The following is a 21,905-nucleotide window of genomic DNA, read 5'->3' as shown; positions in this document are numbered from 1 at the left end:
GGTTCCTAAATATATGTATTTTTAGATATCCTAGTACGGACTACATGCGAATATATATAGACATATTTTAGAGTGTAGGTTTATTCGTTTTGCTTCGTATGTAGTCCACAGTAGAATCTCTAAAAGACTTATACTTAGGAACGAAGGGAGTACAAAGCAAACCGAACAACATCAAAAAGGCAGAGTGCAGTTATAGGTATGTATATTTTTCTTCAGCTTAAGCAATCCAGCAGAACATATACATACACTTCAATTGTTAAAGTATGGACGTACAAATACCAATACAATACGGTACAAACTCCCCCAGAGCTACATATAGAGCTATGGTGCAAACATACAAATAACAATACAATAGAGTACAGACATCCAGCCAAGGCTCATTTAGAGCTACAAATAGTGATATGGTGCAAACATACAAATACTATTTAGATACTCGCAATTCGCTTGGCGCGGAGTTGGGCACTTCATGGTGCCCCGTCTTGATTTTTCTCCACCATATGAGCCCACCTTATAGCCACTTGCACATAAACCATGTCGTATGTCATATCAATAAACTGGAAGAAGGCAGCCCTCCAGGTTCTCTTCATCAACATGGTGCACAAAATTGTCCACAGACCCACCACAAATCCAATGCTCATGGAAAGATAAACAGATGGCATATGATCTATATCTTCGAGGTCACTTTGCTCTGCATCATGTGTTGAGCAGTTCCTGCCGACAGGATCTCCACAAAGACCAGGGTTACCGATGTAGATATACATCTGATTATCAAGAGCTTGTAGCTGTTGTCCGGATGGTATTGCACCGGATAGATTGTTGTATGACAAGTTCAAGTGGCTCAAATAAGTTAAGGCTGACAAACTTGATGGTATTGAACCAGAGAACTCATTGGAGGATAGGTCGAGTGAGTCCAACTGCCTTAAATCACCAATTTGGTTTGGGATTGCTCCGGTGAGTTCATTATTTGACAGGTTCAGATTGGTAAGCCCAATGAGTAAAGTTATCTCCTCTGGAACATATCCTGCCAAATTGTTACTAGACAAATCAAGAATCATCAGCAGCTTGTACGTTTCAAAGGTGTAGTCACGCTTCTGGTCCTTTGTGATTACTGGGATGCTCTCTTCAAAAATGTAAGACTCGGTGTCCTGTGACACCACTGTCATCATTGCCTTCAGGTTTGACAAAGACCATGGTATACTTCCCGATATGCTATTGTGTGCTATGTCCAAATAATGAAGATTGTCCAAGGAAGTGAGATCCTTAGGAATATGGCCACTGAACATATTTGATCTCACTCTTAATATTTTCAATTGTGGCATCTTTTCTGGTAACCATTCTGGCAATGCTCCAAACAACCTATTATAGGAAAGATCAATGAACATCAATTGTGATGATCTCTGAAGAAATTTAGGGAATTCACCAGTGAGATCGTTGTTATTCAGGGCTAAGCTGCGCATGTCCCAACCAAATTGATTTGTAGAGTTTGCATCAGATTCCTTCCAACACTGCATAATATCTCCTGTTAAATGGTTTCCTGATAGGTCCAACCTTTTCAGTTCAGTCAATTGGCATATAGACAATGGGATGGTGCCTGTGAGTTGATTATTTGCAAGCAACAACTCTTCGAGTAGTGGAGCATTTAGCCCTAATGGCAATGTCCCGGATAAAAAGTTTGAAGATAGGTTCAGTCGTGCTATATTTAAAGGCAACCGCGGGACTTGACCTGTAAACTTATTGGACCCAAGATATATATGATCAGCTAACATGTGTTGTAGATCTGATGGTATTGACCCATGCAATTTGTTTCCTGATACTTGCAAGAAGGAAGCTCGGGAAAATGTAACCCAAAACCAGTCAGGAATAACATCATCCAGATTTGCATTACTGAGAACAAGAACATCAATGTCAGATTGCCATTTGAGCCACTCAGGAAACCTAGGGCCCAATTGACATGACCGGAATATTGCGTACTTCAACCTAAATGCAGGGACCCATTTTTGGTTGATAGCTAATCTCACAGAGTTGTATGACAAGTCCAGATACTTCAAATTCAATAGGCCTGTAAAATGCCCACCCACGAACACACTCTTTAATTTATTATGGCTGAGGTCCAAATGCTCCAAATTACTTAAACTTGTTGAGTGTTCTTTACAAAGAAAATCACTAAAGTTATTATAGCTGAGGTCCAAATACTCCAAATTACCCAAACTTGCAAAATCTTCCGTGAAGAGCACTCCACTGAATTTGTTGTAGCTGAGGTCCAAAACTTTTAAGTTGCCAAAACTTGCAAAATGTTCATTCAATAGCGCACCGCTCAAATTATTGTAGTTGAGGCCCAAATACTTTAATTTTCCTAAGCTTGCAAAATGTTCATTGAAGAACACACCGCTGAAGTTATTGTAGCCGAGGTCCAAAGCCTCTAATTTTCCTAAGCTTGCAAAATGCTCTTTCAAGAGCACGCCGTTGAAGTTATTGTACCCGAGGTACAGCCTTTTCAAACTTCTCAGTGCTCCAACTCCTACAGGCAGAGGGCCAGTCAACCTGTTTTCAGATGCTTCAAGAACACTAAGATTGGTCATGTTCCCTATCCAAAGGGGCAGATTCCCGGTCATATTTCCAGCCCGCACTGACAATGCTTGCAGTGTATTCCATGAGCACTTTGGCAATCGCCCCATAAACTCCCCTATGCTTGAACCTATGTTGTTACCATTGAACTTTATCCTTGTCAAATTGCACAAATTTTCTAATTTGTTTGGTATCAAACCCACGAGATTGTTCCAACTAAAGTCTATGACTTGAAGGGACGTCATGTATGCCAAATCACTATGAATGGACCCTTCCAAGCCGGAATCTGAGAGGTGAAGCTCTTTAAGGCCTGTGAGATTCCAAAACCACGCGTGCTTCAGTGAAGTGTGGAAGTTGTTCTCGGACATATCAAGGACTTCGAGATTTGTGAGGTTGGAATGTGGTATACTACCAGACACGGTACTGTTGAGTCCACAATCGGACAAGTGAAGCACCTTAAGAGAAGGAAGCATGTTAACCATTTGAAACCAATCCCTCGCAGAACTAAGATCCACACCGCTCATGTCAAGATGACTCAACAAGGAGAGACGTGGCAACCATGCAAGATCCACTATGTAAGACAAACCATAATTATAATTCCCACTGAGATCAAGATATTGCAACTTTGAGAGATTGCCAAGTTGGGAAGGTATTCTGCCACCGAATCCTGCCGAGGAGAGGTTGAGATACCTTAGGTTCTTTAGAGAAGCCAGGAAGACAGGGATGCTTGTGCCGTTGAAGTCATTCCAGCTCAGATCAAGATACCTCAGGTGTTGTAAAGTGGCCAAAGAAGAGCTCATCTCCCCCGCCGACAAGCTCAATGATCTGCTCCTGTTCGGGTAGCTGTAGTCGTACATGTAGTCGTCCATGTAGTGGACCATGTCGACGTTGCGGAGGTTGAGCTTGATGAGATGGCCCGTTCTGTTGCTGCAGCGGACTCCCTTCCATTGGCAACAATCCTCACCCTGCCATGATGAGAGGTGGCCAGCAGGGTCGAGGAGGCTTGCCTTGAAGGATAGAAGCGCATCTCGCTCGCTTGCGATGCAGACTCCTGACACACTCGCTTGGCCATGGGAAGTGGATGTTGCTTGGGAAATCAATAGACAAAGCAGTAGTGCAGCTCCTCGGAGGAGGAGCACGAGCTTAGTCATATTGGTCTGGGAATATTGGCAGGTGGAAATGAGAATGGGCAGAGCAGCTTATCTCTATCCCTGTTCCACCACAACTGCAATCATAGGTCAACAAGCCACGTCTTGGTCTTTGTCATGCATACTTTTCCTATGCTCAAGGTGTGGCTAGAATTCGTTGATTGGGACAGCCCGCCATAAACAGCACGGCAGAAGTTGGAGCATAACCCCAATAATATCTGCACATTGTGGGTCAGATCACATAAGGTCCTGAGATTGTTTGGTGTTGGCAACCCCTCCCTCTACCTGAAATACACAAATTTATATGCATAAATACAAAGAGTTGTGGCTCTCAGTACTCAAAAATCAGCAAAACGAATTAAAACGGCAGTTTCAAGAAAATCACCAGGATTTCATGCTGGCCAATTGCCGACCAGTCACAGTGTATTGTCATGTTGTATGGATACTTCCGTAATACTGAAGCTCTTCTTTTTTTGAGGGGACTCTAATACTGAAGTTAACACTGCGAAAACTTATAACAATCTGGACAATCAACCATGCAGAGCAATTGAACAAGAAAAGGAGCAGTGTGGAAATTGTTATAGGAATAATTAAGAAGTGTTGTTAATTATGTATAAGAAGCAAAGGAGCGTTCCCAGTCCACGTCATGGTCTTGTACTGCGTGCGTATTTTTCTTCCAGTCAAGTTATGGCTGAATGATTTTGACGATCGACCATGCCCGGCACGGCCCATCATTTTCTCCATTAAAGGTTAGGAATAGGGTCGGTTGAATATTGTGATTTTCTAGCGACAAGTCTGAATTTCTCTGCTCCCTCTGCGTGAAATAGAAAGCCATCCTGCGGGTGAAAGTGGACGATGAGGCGCTTCAGCGCTCAAGATCGTCGGAGGAGTCATCGTCGTAGAGGTGCGTGTCACTCCCCGTCCGCCCTGCTACCCACGACGCCCGCCGTGGCAGCTCGCCTGCACAAGGAGAGGGGTTGCAGGCTTGCAGCCGTGTGCATCACTTAAAAGAATGTATTCAGAGTTCTAGACATCTTTAACACCCGCGTTAAAACAGCACCGCGCCTTAAAATTATCCTTTTTAACGCGCGCACAATAGCAAAAGCGGCTCCAGCGAACGCGCTATAAACACGCGTGGGGCATAAATATTACAGCGCGCACACCGAATCGCTATCGCGCGCTGTTTATTTGGTGCGCCCGCTTCCACTCGTTGCACACTCGAGCGCTCGCGCCGCACTCTCCCCACCGCGCCACCTTCGTCCGCCGCGCGCCGTCGCCGGCGAACTGACCCGATGGACGCCCCCGCCGGCACCCCCCCCTCACCCCTCCCTACAACCGCGACCCCTCTGCGGCCGCCTCCGCCGCCGCATACCCAGGCGCGGGGAGCGTTGGCTTCGCCTCCGCCTCCGCCGGCGCTCCTCCAATCACCGGCGCCGCGCACGGCCTTTTCATGGTGCCACGGATGACCTCGACCGCGGGTGGCCTCACGCCGGCGCCCGCCATGAGGCCACGTGCCCCCCTCTTCAAGCTCTCAAATGCGGCGAGGCCGAAGAAGGGCAAGGTTTCTGCGAAGAAGAACAAGGCGGCGGACGGCTCCGGCTCCTCCAAGCCGTCGAGGAAGAAACTTGCAGGGCGTGTGACGGCCGCGGTGGCTACCGAAGCGCTGACGAGCTGACTTGTTGAGCCGACGGCCGACGCGCACAAGGTGTTCGAGGAAATGCCCCAAAGGTCAAAATATTCGCCAACTTTTTGTTGTTGTTTATTTTTTAAATGCATACATATAGATATCTCATTTTCTTCGTTGTATATCCTTTGTAGTGTCAACGATGAGGCTTATATGTCAACTATGGGTGTTGGCTCCAACAATTCTCATTGGTCTCACCCATGTTGTATATTCACCCACCCCTGTTGTATATTCTAATCCTCTCATGTACATAAACTCTCTTTATGTTGGAATAAAAGAAAAGGCTGTGGGGTGATTCCCTACCATAGCTGGTCAAAAAAAATTCTCATTGGTCTCAAACCAATGACATGCATTTCGATGACCATGAGTTCGAGGTGGACGAGAATGATGAGGGCATTGTCGACGCACCGAAAGGAAGAGGAGGCAACTACACCAACGATGAAGACATATTGCTATGCAATACTTGGTTGCAAGTGTCGAGGGATCCATCCGTTGGAGGTGATCAAAATAAAGATGCATATTGGAACCGGATGAAGGAGCACTTTGATCTACACAACAAGAGTGGAATTGCTCTGCACGATCTCTTCGCTCCCGGTGGTCGACAATCAACCGAGATTGTCAAAAGTGGGCGGCCGCACAAAAGGCGGTTGACACTTTGAACCCAAGTGGCACTAATGAAGTTGATAGGGTAAGTTCCATTTCATCCATGTTCATCATGCTTGTTCTTGGTGTTTGTAGTGCTAGCTTGTTTTGTTTTTTTGTAGTTCAATTTTGCACAAAACTTGTTCAAAGGAGAGGACAAGAAGACCAAGAAAGGAAAGATCAAGAAAGGGAGACCATTTACCTTGCCTCATTGCTATGAAGAATTGAAGGATGATGAGAAATGGAAGAAGCGTGACGACATCGATGATATTGATGAGAGCAACAAATGCAAGCGAACAGTTGAGTTGGATCATGTCGAGGAGGAGGCATCAAGTGATGACGGCAAGAGAAGCCCAACACCAAACTCGGTTTCATATTCGAAGCCAAAATGACCGGATGGGTGCAAGGAAGACGCAAAATAAAAGAAGAATAGGAGAGGGGATGATGAGCTCAAAAATGCTATGGAGCTATTGTGAAGGCAAGAAAAGAAGCGAACGAGGTGAGGAAGATGACAAGGACCCAAGATGTCGCGGCCGAGGAGAGAAGGTTGGCGGCCGAGGAGAGGAGGGTGGCGGCCGAGGAGAGGAAGGTGACATTGCAGGAGAGGAAGGTGGCCATGGAGGAGCGATCTAAGTTGTTGGAATGGGAGAAGTACTTGTTCTTTTTGGACACATCTACTCTTAATGAGTCGCAAAAGGAGTATGTCAATCTTACTCGTGAAGAAGTCTTGATGCAAAAAAGAACCATGATTCGTGGCATGGGTGGCGGTGGCATTGGATACATGGGTGACGGTGGCATTGGCAGCATGGGTGCCATGGCTGACTTCGAAGCACCCCCGGGCGGCATTGGCGGCATGGGATGTGGTGGCATTGGCGGCGTGGGTGCCATGGGTGGCTTTGGAGTTACCATGGAGACTATGGGAGGCATGGATGGCTTCGGAGCACCTCCGGGCGGCATTGGCGGCATGGGAGGCATGGGAACACCTCCGGGCGCCATGGGCGGCATGTCTTCCGGTGTGCCAACACCTTCGCATGATGTCGTTGAAGATCTTGCCAACACCGCGCGCGCCAATGAAGTGGAGGACGAAGAATCCGATGAAAAGGATGATGAAACAGAGGAAGAGGGAGATGAAGATGAAGACGAGGACGAGGACGAGGACGAGGCTTGATGGGTCATTCGTTGGTGTGAACTATGTGGGCATGAACTTGGTTGGATTATATTTTGGGGATTAACTTTTTATGTCATCATGAACTTGTTTGTGTGATTTAAATATGCCATGTCTTTGTTTTGACGTTTGAAATTTGTTTTGTGTTCAAAATGTATCAAAAATACAACATATGGCAAGCCCCGGCTGCTCGCGCGTGCTGCATTTTAGCGCGCCTGCTGGAGCTGCGTGTGGACGCTGCATTTTAGCATGCATGTTGGAGTCAGCGCTGACCGCCACGTCAAAACACACAAACGGCATGCTGCAAACTACAAACAGCGTTGACAAAGTATGTCAGAGATTGAAGGGGTGGAAGGAAAAAATTCTATCAGTTCAAGGTAAAGAAATCCTCTTAAAGGCAGTAGCTAGGCAATTCCTTCATATGTTATGTTTGTCTTTAAATTACCAAAAGGAATTTGCAAATCAATAACGTATGAAATATCGAGCTTCTGGTGTGGAGATGGAGAGGAGAAAAAGAAAATGCATTGGTTTGCATGATGGAATATGTGTGTACCGAAGAAAAAGGGAGGTATGGGCTTCAGAGACCTTCATAGCTTTAACCATGCTATGTTAGCAAAGCAGTGTTGATATCTGATCCAGAATCCTGATTCTTAAAGTGCCCGTGTTCTAAGTGCGAAATATTATCCTGATGGGAATGTTTTGAGAGCTGGCCAGAATAAAGGCTCCTCATTCACATGGCAGAGTCTGGTTGTTGGGATACAAACCTTCAAGAGGGGATGTATTTGGAGAGTGGGCACTCGTTCACAGATTAGCATGTGGGATGATACTTGGATCCCATCAAGTTCGTCGAGGAAGGTTATGACCCCTAGAGATGGAATCATGTTGTCAAAAGTGCAAGATATAATTGATCCTCATACGAGTCAGTGGGATGAAGCATCATTCATAGCATATTCTCACTAGTTGATGTTTGCAGAATATTACAGATTCCACTAATGTTGAAGAGCTTGAAGATTTTGTTGCATGACACTATACAAAGTGTAGAACTTTCTCTGTTCGTTCGGCATACCATGCAGAATTTGAACATCAGTTTGGGCGCTACTTTTCAAACCCAAACTGCCCAGGGAATGCTCAACTTAATGGGGTCTCGAAGGAACTCTGGCACCTCCGGCTATCGGGAAAGATCAAACACTTTGGTTGGAAAGTTCTTCGGGGAATTCTATGGTGATGCGATGTATTGGCAGAAAAACATATACCCTTGATCCCGCAATGCCCAATTTGCAAAGTTGGTCTGGAGAACATTCAACATTGCTTGTTCACATGCGGAAGATCACGGCAAGTGTGGTCATCTCTTGGATTATCAGGAGAGATTGACAAAGTTGTGGTACAAGACCGGTCTGGCTCCATCAGCCTGGATATCTTGATCTGTTTGAATATTTTACTACATGACATTCCTATTGTCGAGCTCATTTTGGTTGCTATGTGGTTTATATGGTGGCAAAGGAGGCAAGTGGCGAAGGAGGAGACAGTTCCGACTCCAAAGCAAACAACCATTTCAATCTGGATACTTGCTACCAATTTTGTTCGATCAAACACATCAAAACATGCCATCCGCAAGAATGACCAAAGATGGAAGAAGCCAAGTAGGGGAGTTATAAAAGTGAATGTGGATGTACCATTCCATGAGGAGACTTTTCGTGGAGCTTGTGGAGTTGTCGCCCCGGACGATCATGGCAAGTTCTTGGGGCAGCAACACAAGCACTACCTCATGTCTCGAGTGCGGGCTCAGCTGAACTCCTGGCAATCCGTTCTGGACTATATCTGGCAGCAGATCTGGGTTGCGCAAGCATTATCATTGAATCGGGTTGTATGAATGCTTTGGGATTTCTTTCTAACCCGGACGCTTTCATGGGAGTTGATATTCATGTGGTGACAGAATATTCCCTTTTGGCAATGGAGTTTGCGAATATTAGCTATGACACAAGCATTGTGTAAGCAGTAGCATTTCTGAGGTTTGGGAGACTTTCATCCCTCACTTTGTTCTTCTCGACTATGTAAACGACCTTGCTATTATATGAGGAATAAAGTTATTATGTTCAAAAAGAAAAGCCTTTTAGATTAAACCAACAGTGCGTCGTGGAACAGCAGGGTTCCACTTGCCAGTTGACATGCTTTCTTTGATGACCGGCAGAACGAGGTGCGATGAGGGCCACGGGATGCTGCAAGCCGAGTTATCGGGACAAATTCACTGTTCTGACCCACGTGACGTAAAGAATTCACAGAACGAACTCGGCCCGAAACAATTTTACGTTTTAACCCTTTTAGAAACACCAGAAACCGTGGCGTTGTTGCGGCATTTAGAAACGTCGGTCAAGCATGACGTTTCTGATCCACATTCAGACGCCAGTCTAGGTCGCGTTGTAGTCCAGACCGAAACGCCGGCGTTTCGTCTCGGAGGGAGGACATGGAAACACTGACTCGCTAGCTTAATCAATCAATGTCCCTTACACTGTGGCTCCAAAGTAAGCTGCATCCCCATATATAGTAACGGCATCGCGGCAGCTAAATGCCAACGCCACCGCCCCTCCGTCGAGCATCGCCGGCACCAACAATGCATGTTCTCCGACTGATGCATGCATGCATGGCCTAGTGGCGCTTTGCACAGCCACTAGCCTGCAGCTAGAGTCCCCCACCCAACATACGTACATCAAAAAGAGGCCCCCAGCCTGCAGCTAGAGCACAGGATCGAGGGACATGGACCGTGGCTGCTGGCTCTGAGCTGCAATGCATGAAACAACATTGACTTTGGCGTATGCATATCATAGTGGGACAACAACGTCACGACTTGTAGCGTTTTTAAAAGGATCGGATCGTGAAATTGTTTTGGACCGAGTTTGTTCTGTGAATTTTTTACGTCACGTGGGTCAGAACAGTGAGTTTGTCCGAGTGACCGCCGCCTCGTTGCATCAATGCAAGCATGACGAAGGTGGTGCGGACGTTGGTGGGACCATCGGCGCGGCGTGCTGCAATCAGCGACGACGAGAGTTGCAACGGGCGCCAAGGATATCGCGACAAGTGAGCCATTTTGGAGCGCAGCAGAGAGACGAGTCGTGAGTCGTGCGTGGGGTGGGAAGGTTTGACTTGATCGAACTGATGTGGTTGCACGAATCCAATGGCTCGGAAGGTGGCCGATCTGGTGGTCTAGCCGGCTGGCCGACGCAGAGCACAACCCAAAGGGACAGCCAGCTCACTGATCCCCGTAGTCGGCGCCGCGGCGAGTGGCTCTGGGGTCTGGGCGAGTGGCAGGGAGAGAAAAGTTATACCGTCACACCCCCAAAAAAAAAAAACCGCTGCCGCACCATGCATCCATGCATGGATCACGAGGCTGAAGCTTAGTGATGGCACCATTGGCTCTGGGGTCTGGGCGAGTGGCAGGGAGAGAAAAGTTATAACGTCACACCCAAAAAAGAAAAAACCGCTGCCGCACCATGCATCCATGCATGGATCACGAGGCTGAAGCTTAGTGATGGCACCATTGGCTCTGGGGTCTGGGCGAGTGGCAGGGAGAGAAAAGTTATACCGTCACACCCTAAAAAAAACCGCTGCCGCACCATGCATCCATGCATGGATCACGAGGCTGAAGCTTAGTGATGGCACCATTGGCTCTGGGGTCTGGGCGAGTGGCGGGGAGAGAAAAGTTATAACGTCACACCCCAAAAAAAAAACCGCTGCCGCACCATGCATCCATGCATGGATCACGAGGCTGAAGCTTAGTGATGGCACCATTGGCTCTGGGGTCTGGGCGAGTGGCAGGGAGAGAAAAGTTATAACGTCACACCCAAAAAAGAAAAAACCGCTGCCGCACCATGCATCCATGCATGGATCACGAGGCTGAAGCTTAGTGATGGCACCATTGGCTCTGGGGTCTGGGCGAGTGGCAGGGAGAGAAAAGTTATACCGTCACACCCTAAAAAAAAAAACGCTGCCGCACCATGCATCCATGCATGGATCACGAGGCTGAAGCTTAGTGATGGCACCATTGGCTCTGGGGTCTGGGCGAGTGGCAGGGAGAGAAAAGTTATAACGTCACACCCCAAAAAAAAAACCGTTGCCGCACCATGCATCCATGCATGGATCACGAGGCTGAAGCTTAGTGATGGCACCATTGGCTCTGGGGTCTGGGCGAGTGGCAAGGAGAGAAAAGTTATACCGTCACACCCCCAAAAAAAAAAACCGCTGCCGCATCATGCATCCATGCATGGATCACGAGGCTGAAGCTTAGTGATGGCACCATTGGCTCTGGGGTCTAGGCGAGTGGCAGGGAGAGAAAAGTTATAACGTCACACCCCAAAAAAAAAACCGCTGCCGCACCATGCATCCATGCATGGATCACGAGGCTGAAGCTTAGTGATGGCACCATTGGCTCTGGGGTCTGGGCGAGTGGCAAGGAGAGAAAAGTTATAACGTCACACCCCAAAAAAAAAAACCGCTGCCGCATCATGCATCCATGCATGGATCACGAGGCTGAAGCTTAGTGATGGCACCATTGGCTCTGGGGTCTGGGCGAGTGGCAGGGAGAGAAAAGTTATACCGTCACACCCCCCAAAAAAAAACCGCTGCCGCACCATGCATCCATGCATGGATCACGAGGCTGAAGCTTAGTGATGGCACCATTGGCTCTGGGGTCTGGGCGAGTGGCAGGGAGAGAAAAGTTATACGTCACATCCAAAAAAAAGAAAAACCACTGCCGCACCATGCATCATGGATCACGAGGCTGAAGCTTAGTGATGGCACCATTGCTGAACTGCGCCGGCCACCACGTTCTCGAATAGAACTGGCAACGTTGCCGTCACGTCCTCTTACCAGGTTCTCCATGGCTGACGGCGCTGCACGAGCACGACACGTTCTCTCTCCCTCTCTCTCTCTCTCGGCCCTCCCTCGTGAATCACCTCCAGGCTCCGACAATTGTAGTCATCATGTGCCAGCGTACGTCCAACAGCCCTCACCACTCAGTGGCTAGCCCCACGCTGTGACTCGTCTGCCAAACGCTCCTCGTCATGCTTTTTAAGAAAAGTCAGTGCTGCTAGTACGTTCAAAAGATAAGGAAAGAAAAGTCACGGATGCCGGCACATGCCATGCCCCCTACCACGTACTGTACGTTTCCCGGGAGCTTTCCCTCCGCGATGGCGCCAATGCAAAGCAAACATATAAGACCATCTATATCCAAACCCCTCAAATAATCCTTCGTCCGTTCATGAAAGAAAACAAAAAATGATTCAATCGGATCCTTCATATCGTTTTTATATATCCGCGTTGTGTGTGAACCTTTAGAGCAACTTCAACGGGCCGACCCAAACGGACAGCGATTTTGTCCGCTTTTCGTCCGTTTGGATCGTCCGCTCATCTGTTCGTGTCCGCTTTTTTAAATGGGCCGACACATGCACCCAACGGGAAACAAGTGAGCAGCAGCACTGTGGCAATATAATAATGCGAGAAAGGTGGGTGGGGTAGGCTAACGAATTAAATAAGCAGGTAGCGGTGGTTGGATAGCTGTGTGACAAGTGGGTCAGGTCGGTCACATGCGGACATCGAGAGGGCGCGCGCGCGTTCGTGCCGACCCATTTCAGTCCCAAATTTGAGTCGTAAATGGGTCGGCGCGGACGCGTTTTAGCAATGGGTTCGCGCGTTGGGCCATCACTTTTGTCGCGCAGACCCAAACGGGCGGCCGCACACAAAATGGGTCGCCCCATTGAAGTTGCTCTTATATCCATCTCAAATATGAGGAGGATATGAGGACTCGCGAACGCGCACTGGAGCTCCGGCCTGGCTCAAATAGAAAGATACCTTTCATTTCTGGTGTAAATAGAAGAAAGATATAGGAAGGCGTGAGCGCGACCAAACACGTCTGTCATGTTTGCTGATTGTAGGGTCCCGAAAGGAATCACACGGGATGGCCGACTCCTCTGGTGGGGGCGTGAACGTCACATGGCATCGCTCCGGCTACGCCCCCACCACGCCCCCCCCCCCCCTCCCCGAGGCCAAAGCCCGGCTATTTATTTTCACGGCTTTTGGAGTTGCGCAGAATAGGTATCTCAAACTTGCTCCTTTTTTAGGCCAGAATTTCAGCTGCCGGCATTCTCCCTCTTCATGTAAATCTTGCAAAATAAGAGAGAAAAGGCATAAGTATTGTACCGTGAAGTGTAATAACAGCCCATAAAGCGATAAATATCAACATGAAAGCATGATGCAAAATGGACGTATCACATCACTATCATCAACACGGTTTAACAATGAGGAAGCGGTAGTGATGGTGGTCTTAATGGTGGGCGTTACCTGATCGATACCTTTGGCCATAAGGCACTTGGCGATGTGGTTATCGCTGGGGGTGCCGAAGAGAGACGCCTTGGGAGAGGAGGTGGCAATGGATACAGTAGCCGTAGCCACTGTATCATCATCGTCATCATCATTGGAGGTGTACTCTTCAAGTGCCACCATACCCTTTGGATGTGGTTTCTTGACAAAGTTGTTCTTGTTTAGGAAATACTTGGCTTTGTCTTTGCTAATGAGCTTGCCACCGTTGTCTTCCTCTTCTCATAGGGATACTCTGCCACGAAGTGACTCACATTGTCGCAGTTATAGCATGTCCTCACACGCTGCTTGGTCTTAAACCCACTTAAGTTATTCTTGGAGAAACCGGGCCTTGAGTTTCTCTTGTTTCCCCAGAATTGCCTTGATGCAAGAGCCATGTGCTCGTGATAGGCATACTTAGTGTCTTCAGGGCAGCCGTCCTCTTCCTCTTCCTCTTCTTCGTCTTCACAAGCAGCCTTGGCTTTTAAGGAAAGGTTGGCTGAAGCTGTCTTCGACCGAACGCGAGCAAGAGCATTATCAGCAGTCTTGTTCATGATAGTCATCGCAATGAATTCATCCAACACCTCACTGGAGGACAATGAGTGGAAATCTGGCCATTGGCGAATGACGGAAGACATGGTTTTGTTGAACGACATGATGGCCTTGAGAAACTTGCGCCTGATCCATGTGTCATCCACATCCTTGCTTCCATGATCCTTGAGGGCAACAGCAATAGCAGTCACCCTTCGATAGAGATCTCGAGGGTCCTCATCTTCCTTCATCACAAACTCATCGGCCTCATCAAGAACCACTTCATAGTTGGACTGTTGAGTGCTTGAGCCTCCCTTGTACAACACCATGATGTTCTCCCAACAGTCCTTAGCCTGAGTGAAGGGGCGCAAGTGAGGAAGATCTTCAGGAGGCACTGCGGACTGGAGAATGAATAATGTGGAGTGATTAAATTGGTTGTCCGCTTCTTCTCTTGGAGTGAGGTTGCTTGGGTCATGCGGATAGTAGCCTTGCTCAATGATTCTCCATAAGTTTATTGAGCTGTGATTTGATGTTCGTTATGCTACTGCACAAAAGACCTTCCAGTGGCGCCAGAAATGGGCACGTTGACGACACCAGGAATCCTTCTGCATCGGTGTTCCCTCGAAGCGGAGAGGATGATGTAGCACGACGGAGGTAAGTATTTCCCTCAGTTTGAGAACCAAGGTATCAATCCGGCGGAGGAGTATCTCAAGATCCTGCACAAACACAAAAGCTTGCACCCAACGCTATGAAGGGGTTGTCAATCCCTTGTAGATTGTTTGCCAAGTGAGAACTGAAAGCAACAAAGTAACAAAGCAAAGTAAAAGCGGAGTTGTAAACGATGGATGTGAATAGACCCGGGGGCCGTAGTGTTTACTAGTGGCTTCTCTCATGAAAGCAAGTAGACGGTGGGTGAACAAATTACTGTCGAGCAATTGATAGAACTGTGCAGAGTCGTGACGATATCTATGCAATGATTATTTCTATAGGCATCACGTCCGAAACAAGTAGACCGATACTTTCTGCATCTACTACTATTACTCCACACGTCGACCGCTATCCAGCATGCATCTAGTGTATTAAGTCCATAAGAACATAGTAACGCCTTAAGCAAGATGACATGATGTAGAGGGATAATCTCAAACCAATGATAAAAAGCCCATCTTTTTACCCATGATGGCAACTGCTTGACGTGTGCCTTTCTGCCCCTACTGTCACTGGGAAAGGTCACCACATGGCAGAACCCAAACCAAGCACTTCTCCCATTGCAAGAATCATAGATCTAGTTGGTCAAACAAAACCGAAAACTCGGAGAGACTTACAAGGATATCAAATCATGCATATAAGAAATCAGCAAAGACTCAAATATATATCATAGATAATCTGATCACAAGTCCACAATTCATCGGATCTCGACAAACACACCGCCAAAGAAGATTACATCGGATAGATCTCCATGAAGATCATGGAGAACTTTGTATTGAAGATCCAAGAGAGAGAAGAAGCCATCTAGCTACTAACTACGGACCCGTAGGTCTGAAGTGAACTACTAACGAGTCATTGGAGGGGCGATGATGATGATGAAGAAGCCCTCCAACTCCAAAGTCCCCTCCGGCAGGGTGTCGGGAAGGGTCTCCAGATGAGATCTCACGGAAACGGAAGCTTGCGGCGGCGGAAAAGTATTTTTGAGGCTCCCCTCATTTTTTGCGAAATATTTGGGAATTTATAGGCCAAGGACCTAGGCCAGGGGGCGGCCAGGGAGGCCACAAGCCTGCCCACCGCCGCCTCCCCCTGGTGGCGGAGTGGGGGCTTGTGGGCTCCCTGGAGCCCACCTGGATTGGCCCAAAAGCCCCCTGGACTTCTTCCGTTCGGGAAAAAATCATTTTGAGGTTTTTCTTCCGTTTGGACTCCGCTCCAAAATCAGATCTGAAAAGAGTCAAAAACACGAAAAAAACAGGAACTGGCACTTGGCACTGAATTAATAAGTTAGTCCCAAAAAGATATAAAAAGGTACATAAAACATACAAAGAAGGCAAGATAACAGCGTGAAATCATCAAAAGTTATAGATACGTTTGAGACGTATCAAGCATCCCCAAGCTTAACTCTTGCTCGTCCTCGAGTAGGGAAGTGATAAGAATGAATTTTTGATGCTTTCATGCTACCTAGCATAGGTGTCCTTTGTAATTCCTCTTATGTGACGTGAATGTTCAGATCCATTAGATTCTAAACAATAGTTTGCTATTGACGTGGAAACAATAATAATTCAAGCAAACTAGCAAAGTAATCATGAACTTTCAAAATAACAAGGCCAAAAGAAAGTTATCCCTACAAAAGCATATAGTCTGGCTATGCTCTATCATCATTGCACAACGAATTTAAATCATGCACAACCCCGGTATTGGCCAAGTAATTGTTTCACACCTTTACTTTCTCAAACATTTTCAACTCTCACGCAATACATGAGCGTGAGCCATGGTTATAGCACTATAGATGGTGTGGAATGTGGTGGAGGTTGTAAGACAAAAAAGGGGAAGATAGCCACATTAACTAGGCATATCAATGAGCTGTGGAGATGCTCATCAATAGATATAAATGTGAATGAGTAGGGATTGCCATACAAATGATGCACTAGAGCTACAAGTATGTGAAAGCTCTTAAATAAAACTAGTGGGTGTGCATCCAACTTGCTTGCTCACGAAGTCCTAAGGCAATTTTGAGGAAGCCTATCATTGGAATATACAAGCCAAGTTATATAATGAAAATTTTCCACTAGCTATATGGTGGTGACAAAACGAGAGACTCTCAATCATGAAGATCATGGTGCTTAATATGCACAAGTGTGGAAAAAGTGGTAGCATTGTCCCTTCTCTCTTTTTCTCTCATTTTTTTATTTGGTGGGCTCTTTGGCCTCTTTTTTTGTGGGATTCTTTGGCCTCTTTTATTTCCTCACATGGGACAATGCTCCATTAATGATGATCATCACACTTTCAACTCAAAACTTAGAGTAATGATGACTTTATATGGAATGCCTTCGGTAGTGTACCGTGGCAATGATCTAGCATGGCATAGACATCAATGGAAACATCATGCTAGCTATCTTACGATCATGCAATGGCAATGTAGACGTGGTGGCACATATCATGGTGGTAGTTGCATGGCAATATATTTCGGAGTGACTTTGAAAAAGCCATAGTAGGTAGGTATGGTGGCTGTTTTGAGGGAGGCTAATGGTGGGTTTTGTGCACCGGCGAAAGTTGTGCGGCACTAAGAAGATAGTGATGGTGGAAGGTGAAAGTGCATCTAAACCATGGACTCAACATTAGTCATGAAGAACTCATATACTTGTTGCAAAAGTTTTATCAGTAATTGAAACAAAGCATTCAACGCATACTCCTAGGAGAAGGGTTGGTAGGTATAAACCATCGCTCGATCCCGACCGCCACGCAAAGGATGACAATCAATATACTAATCATGCTCATATTTCATCACATAGAGGTTCACCATACGTGCATGCTACGGGAATCACTAACTTCAACACAAGTATTTCTAGATCCACAACACCTAACTAGCATGACTTCAATATTACCATAACCACAACTCAAAACTAATTGAGATGAATCAAACTTCCCTAACTATTCAATGCACATGAAGATGGAAGTTTAAGTATCCCTTTGGATAACTACCCCTTTTGAGACTGCTTTCAAAGCATAGATCAACTACCAAGACACGCACGGTTTTGCTCTAAAAGATATAAGTGAAGCACATAGAGCAAAAGTATCTAGCTCAAAAGATATAAGTAAAGCACATGTGAGCTGAATTGTCTACCAAAAGATATAAGTGAAGCTCGACAAAATCACGGTGTGTGCATGTCTCTCTCTCTAGGTGTGCAGCAAGGATGATTGTGACACAACAAAAATAAAAGACTCCTACGATACAAGACGCTCCAAGCAAAAACACATAATATGTGGTGAATAAAAATATAGCCCCAAGTAACGTTACCGATGGATTGAAGACGAGAGAGGGGATGCCTTCCCGGGGCATCCCCAAGCTTAGGCTTTTACGGCATCCTTGAATCTCTTGGGGTGCCTTGGGCATCCCCAAGCTTGAGCTCTTGCCACTCTTTATCTCTTTGTCCATAAGAACTTCACTCAAAACTTAAAAACTTCACAACACAAAACTTAAACAGAAACTCGTGATAACATTAGTACAAGAAAGCAAACCACCACTTCCTTAGGTACTGTAGCAAACTTAAATTCTACTTGTGCTGAAGTTGGGTTACTGTACTTTCAATCTTCCATGGCTAATACCCCCCGATACTATCCATAGTTTCATCAAAATAAGCAATCAACACAACAAAAACAGAATCTGTTAACAGCAGACCAGTCTGTAGCAAATCTGTATGTTTCGTATACCTCTGGTACTTCAATAATTCTGAAAACTTACGACAGTCTGGAGAATTTGCGTAGCAATCAGAATCAAAAATAATCAACTCAAAAGCTCTTACAGAAAACAAATGAAAATTCTTTTCGTGAGCAGAAAGTTTCTGTCTTTTCCAGCATGACCAAACGATCATCCCCAAGACTAATCATAACGGTTTTGCTTGGCACAAACGCAAAAAGAAACACAAGAAACACAATCATAACAGAATTATGAAAGTGTGGAAAACACAAAACAGAAAGAAAAAGGATAGATTCGTTGGGTTGCCTCCCAACAAGCGCTTTTGTTTAACGCCCTTAGCTAGGCATTCAATAATGCTCTCACAAAAGACAAGAATTGAAGCACGGCGAGAGCATCCTAGAGCATGTGAAAATCACATTTAAGTCTAACATACTTCCTATGCATAGGCATTTTATAGGAAAACAAATTGTCAAGACAACCAATAGCTGCCATATGCAAGGAAGAAGAAGGAGAAAAGAGCAATCTCAACATCACGAGAGGTGATTTGGTAACATGAAAGTTTCTACCAAAATATTTTCCTCTCTCATAGCAATTACATGTGGGATCATATTCAAATTCAACAATATAGATATCCCATAGGATATTCTTTTCATGATCCACATGCATGCAAAGTTGACGCTCTTCAAAAATAGTGGGATTATCATCAAATAAAGTCATGAATTCTCCAATCCCACTTTCAGTATTGTTGCAAATATCATATTCATCATGAGGTTTGAACAAATTTTCAAGATCATAAGAAAGATCATCACCCCAATCATGATTATTGCAACAAGTAGTGGACAAAGCAAAACTAGCATCCCCAAGCTTAGGGTTTTGCATATTTTTAGCATGATTGTCACTAATAGGGTTTATAGTGAAATCATTGCAATCATGATTTTCATCCAAGGAGCCCTCGTGAATCACTTCATGAATTTCTTCCTCACAATTTTCAGATTCACGCATCTTACGCAAAACTCCAAAGAAATAGTCAATTGTCGTCAACTCACTAGCAATTTGTTCCACACGAGTGGGTCTCTTAAAGAGACTAGCAAGTGGATGAGGATCCATATCACTAGATTTTCAGCAAGCGAAGATGCAAGCATATTGAGGGCACATGGCACACAAGCGAACAGAAAGCAAGCGAGAGAAAAGGGCGAAGGAGAAAGGCAAATGAAAACGGCAAATGTGAAGTGGGGGAAAGGAAAACGAGAGTGGCACGCCCAAGATGCGACCCTATCCACAATTTGGCACGAAGGCCTCGTCAGGGATAGAAGCGCATCTCGTCGTGTCGCAAGAATGGATATCGTTACAAGTACATGTACTGAAAAGATGAGATGTATAAAGAGAGTTGGCTTACACTCGCCACAGGCTACATGAGAGTCACAGCAGTACATTACATAAGCATCATGAAGAAGAGCAGGGTCCGACTACGGACGAAAACAAACGAGAAAATGAAACGACATCCATCCTTGCTATCCCAGGCTGCCGGCCTGGAACCCATCCTAGATCGATGAAGAAGAAGAAGAAGAATCAACTCCAAATGCACAACCAACGCGCTCGCGTCAAGTAACCTTTACTTGTACCTGCAACTGGTGTTGTAGTAATCTGTGAGCCACGGGGGACTCAGCAATCTCATTTCTAAAGGTATCAAGACTAGCAAAGCTTAATAGGTGAGGCAAGGTTAAGTGGTGAGGTTGCAGCAGCGGCTAAGCATATATTTGGTGGCTAACTTACGAGTACAAGAAGTAAAAGGGGGAAGATCTACGCATAGCGGACGTGAACTACAGATGATCAAATGAATGATCCTGAACACCTACCTACGTCAGACATAACCCCACCGTCTCCTCGATCGGAGTAAGAACTCACGAAAGAGACAGTCACGGTTACGCACACAGTAGGCATGTTTTAATTAAGTTAACTTCAAGTTATCTAGAACCAGTGTTAAACAAAGCTTCCACGTTGCCACATAACCGCGGGCACGGCTTTCCGAAAAGATTTAACCCTGCAGGGGTGCTCCAACTAGTCCATCACAAATTACCACAAGCCGCATAGAAATCCTCAATCACGAAGCTCGCGATCTCGTCAGATTCCCTAGTGGAAAACCTCAACTCTGAGATTACCCAAAGCATCATCGGAATCCCGATGCACAAGATATTCCGTCAAAGGTAAAACTAATCCAGCAAGGCCGCCCGGCGTGTCGACGATCCCGATAGGAGCCGCGTATCTCGTTCTCAGGACACGACGGATGAGCGGTGGTTACCACGCCAGACGCCGAGTTGCCCCGGGTAGCGTTAGTAAGCTGCTCTGTTTTGGACCAGCACCATCAGCACTGGCCCTCCCTGTATTATGTAGAATTACTCCTCGGGTAGCGCTAACTCCCTATGCGTTTCAATTTAACAGAGTTATTATGTTGGGCAAATAGTACCAATGTTGGACCTTGCCAGACCAGCTTTAATCTAAAACGAATTATCAAGGGGGTCCCCATAACAATCCCGATCGTGTTAGGAGCGCTCATTTATGGAACATAACACCGGTAGCCGAAACTAAGGGGGCAAAGGTGGAACAAAACACCAGGCTAGAAAGGCCGAGCCTTCCATCTTTTACCAAGTATATAGGTGCATTAAATTAAATAGCATTTAAATATGGTGATATAACAAGGAACCCATGTTATCACATGGAAGCAACTACACCTGCAACTAGCAACGCTAACACGGGGTTAAGTAAGCAGTAACATAGCCAATCAGTGGTTTGCTAGGTCGATCAGGTTGAAGGTTATCATGGCATTGTTGAGAGGCTGAATTTAACATGTGGTAGGCAACGAGACATAATCGATAGAAGCAAAATAACTAGCATGGCAATGATAGTAATGGTATCTGGGGAAATGGTCATCTTGCCTGAGATCCCGCTTGGAAGAAGAATGACTCCGCGAAGTTGGCGAACCAACGTAGTCGAACGGGTCCTCACATTCCGACACGCTTGCGGAACTCTATCGGAACGGAGCAAACCGGAAACAACATCAACACAAATATTCACCACACGATGCACAACATGATGCATAACCTACTATGATGCATGATCAGTTCATTGATGCAAGGGATGGCATGACAATTCACCTCACGCAAACACTACACATTAAGTGAAGCTCGATATGCAACGAGTTGTACATCGACGAAACTCCACGTTTAAGTATTTAATTCACTCCCGATTATTTAACACGCAATATTAAATGTTGTTAACATGGCAAGGGGTGAAGCGATGATTCTACCTGGCATCCTAGACGGTTAACACGCGGAGCATAGAACGGAGCTACGGCACAAGAGGCATGCAACACATGATATCATGCCATGAATGTGTCATGCATGGAAGTTCAAACAACACGGCAAGAAG

The 21,905-nt window shown here is 46.0% G+C and overlaps 1 protein-coding gene across 1 annotated transcript; it reads right to left on the bottom strand.

The window, feature by feature from the left end:
• Nucleotides 1–207: 207 nt before the first annotated feature.
• On the bottom strand, nt 208–3,791 carry LOC123404340 (receptor-like protein EIX2). The gene has a single exon (XM_045098263.1). It carries the CDS (start codon nt 3,714–3,716, stop codon nt 465–467), a length of 3,252 nt encoding a protein of 1,083 aa, XP_044954198.1. The 5' UTR covers nt 3,717–3,791; the 3' UTR covers nt 208–464.
• Between the last annotated feature and the right edge of the window lie 18,114 nt (nt 3,792–21,905).

Source organism: Hordeum vulgare, chromosome 6H (assembly GCF_904849725.1).
Source record: "Hordeum vulgare subsp. vulgare chromosome 6H, MorexV3_pseudomolecules_assembly, whole genome shotgun sequence".
NCBI classification, from domain to species: domain Eukaryota; kingdom Viridiplantae; phylum Streptophyta; class Magnoliopsida; order Poales; family Poaceae; genus Hordeum; species Hordeum vulgare.
The sequence above is the reverse complement of the archived record's forward strand: the minus strand, read 5'-3'. Positions and strand labels throughout refer to the sequence as shown.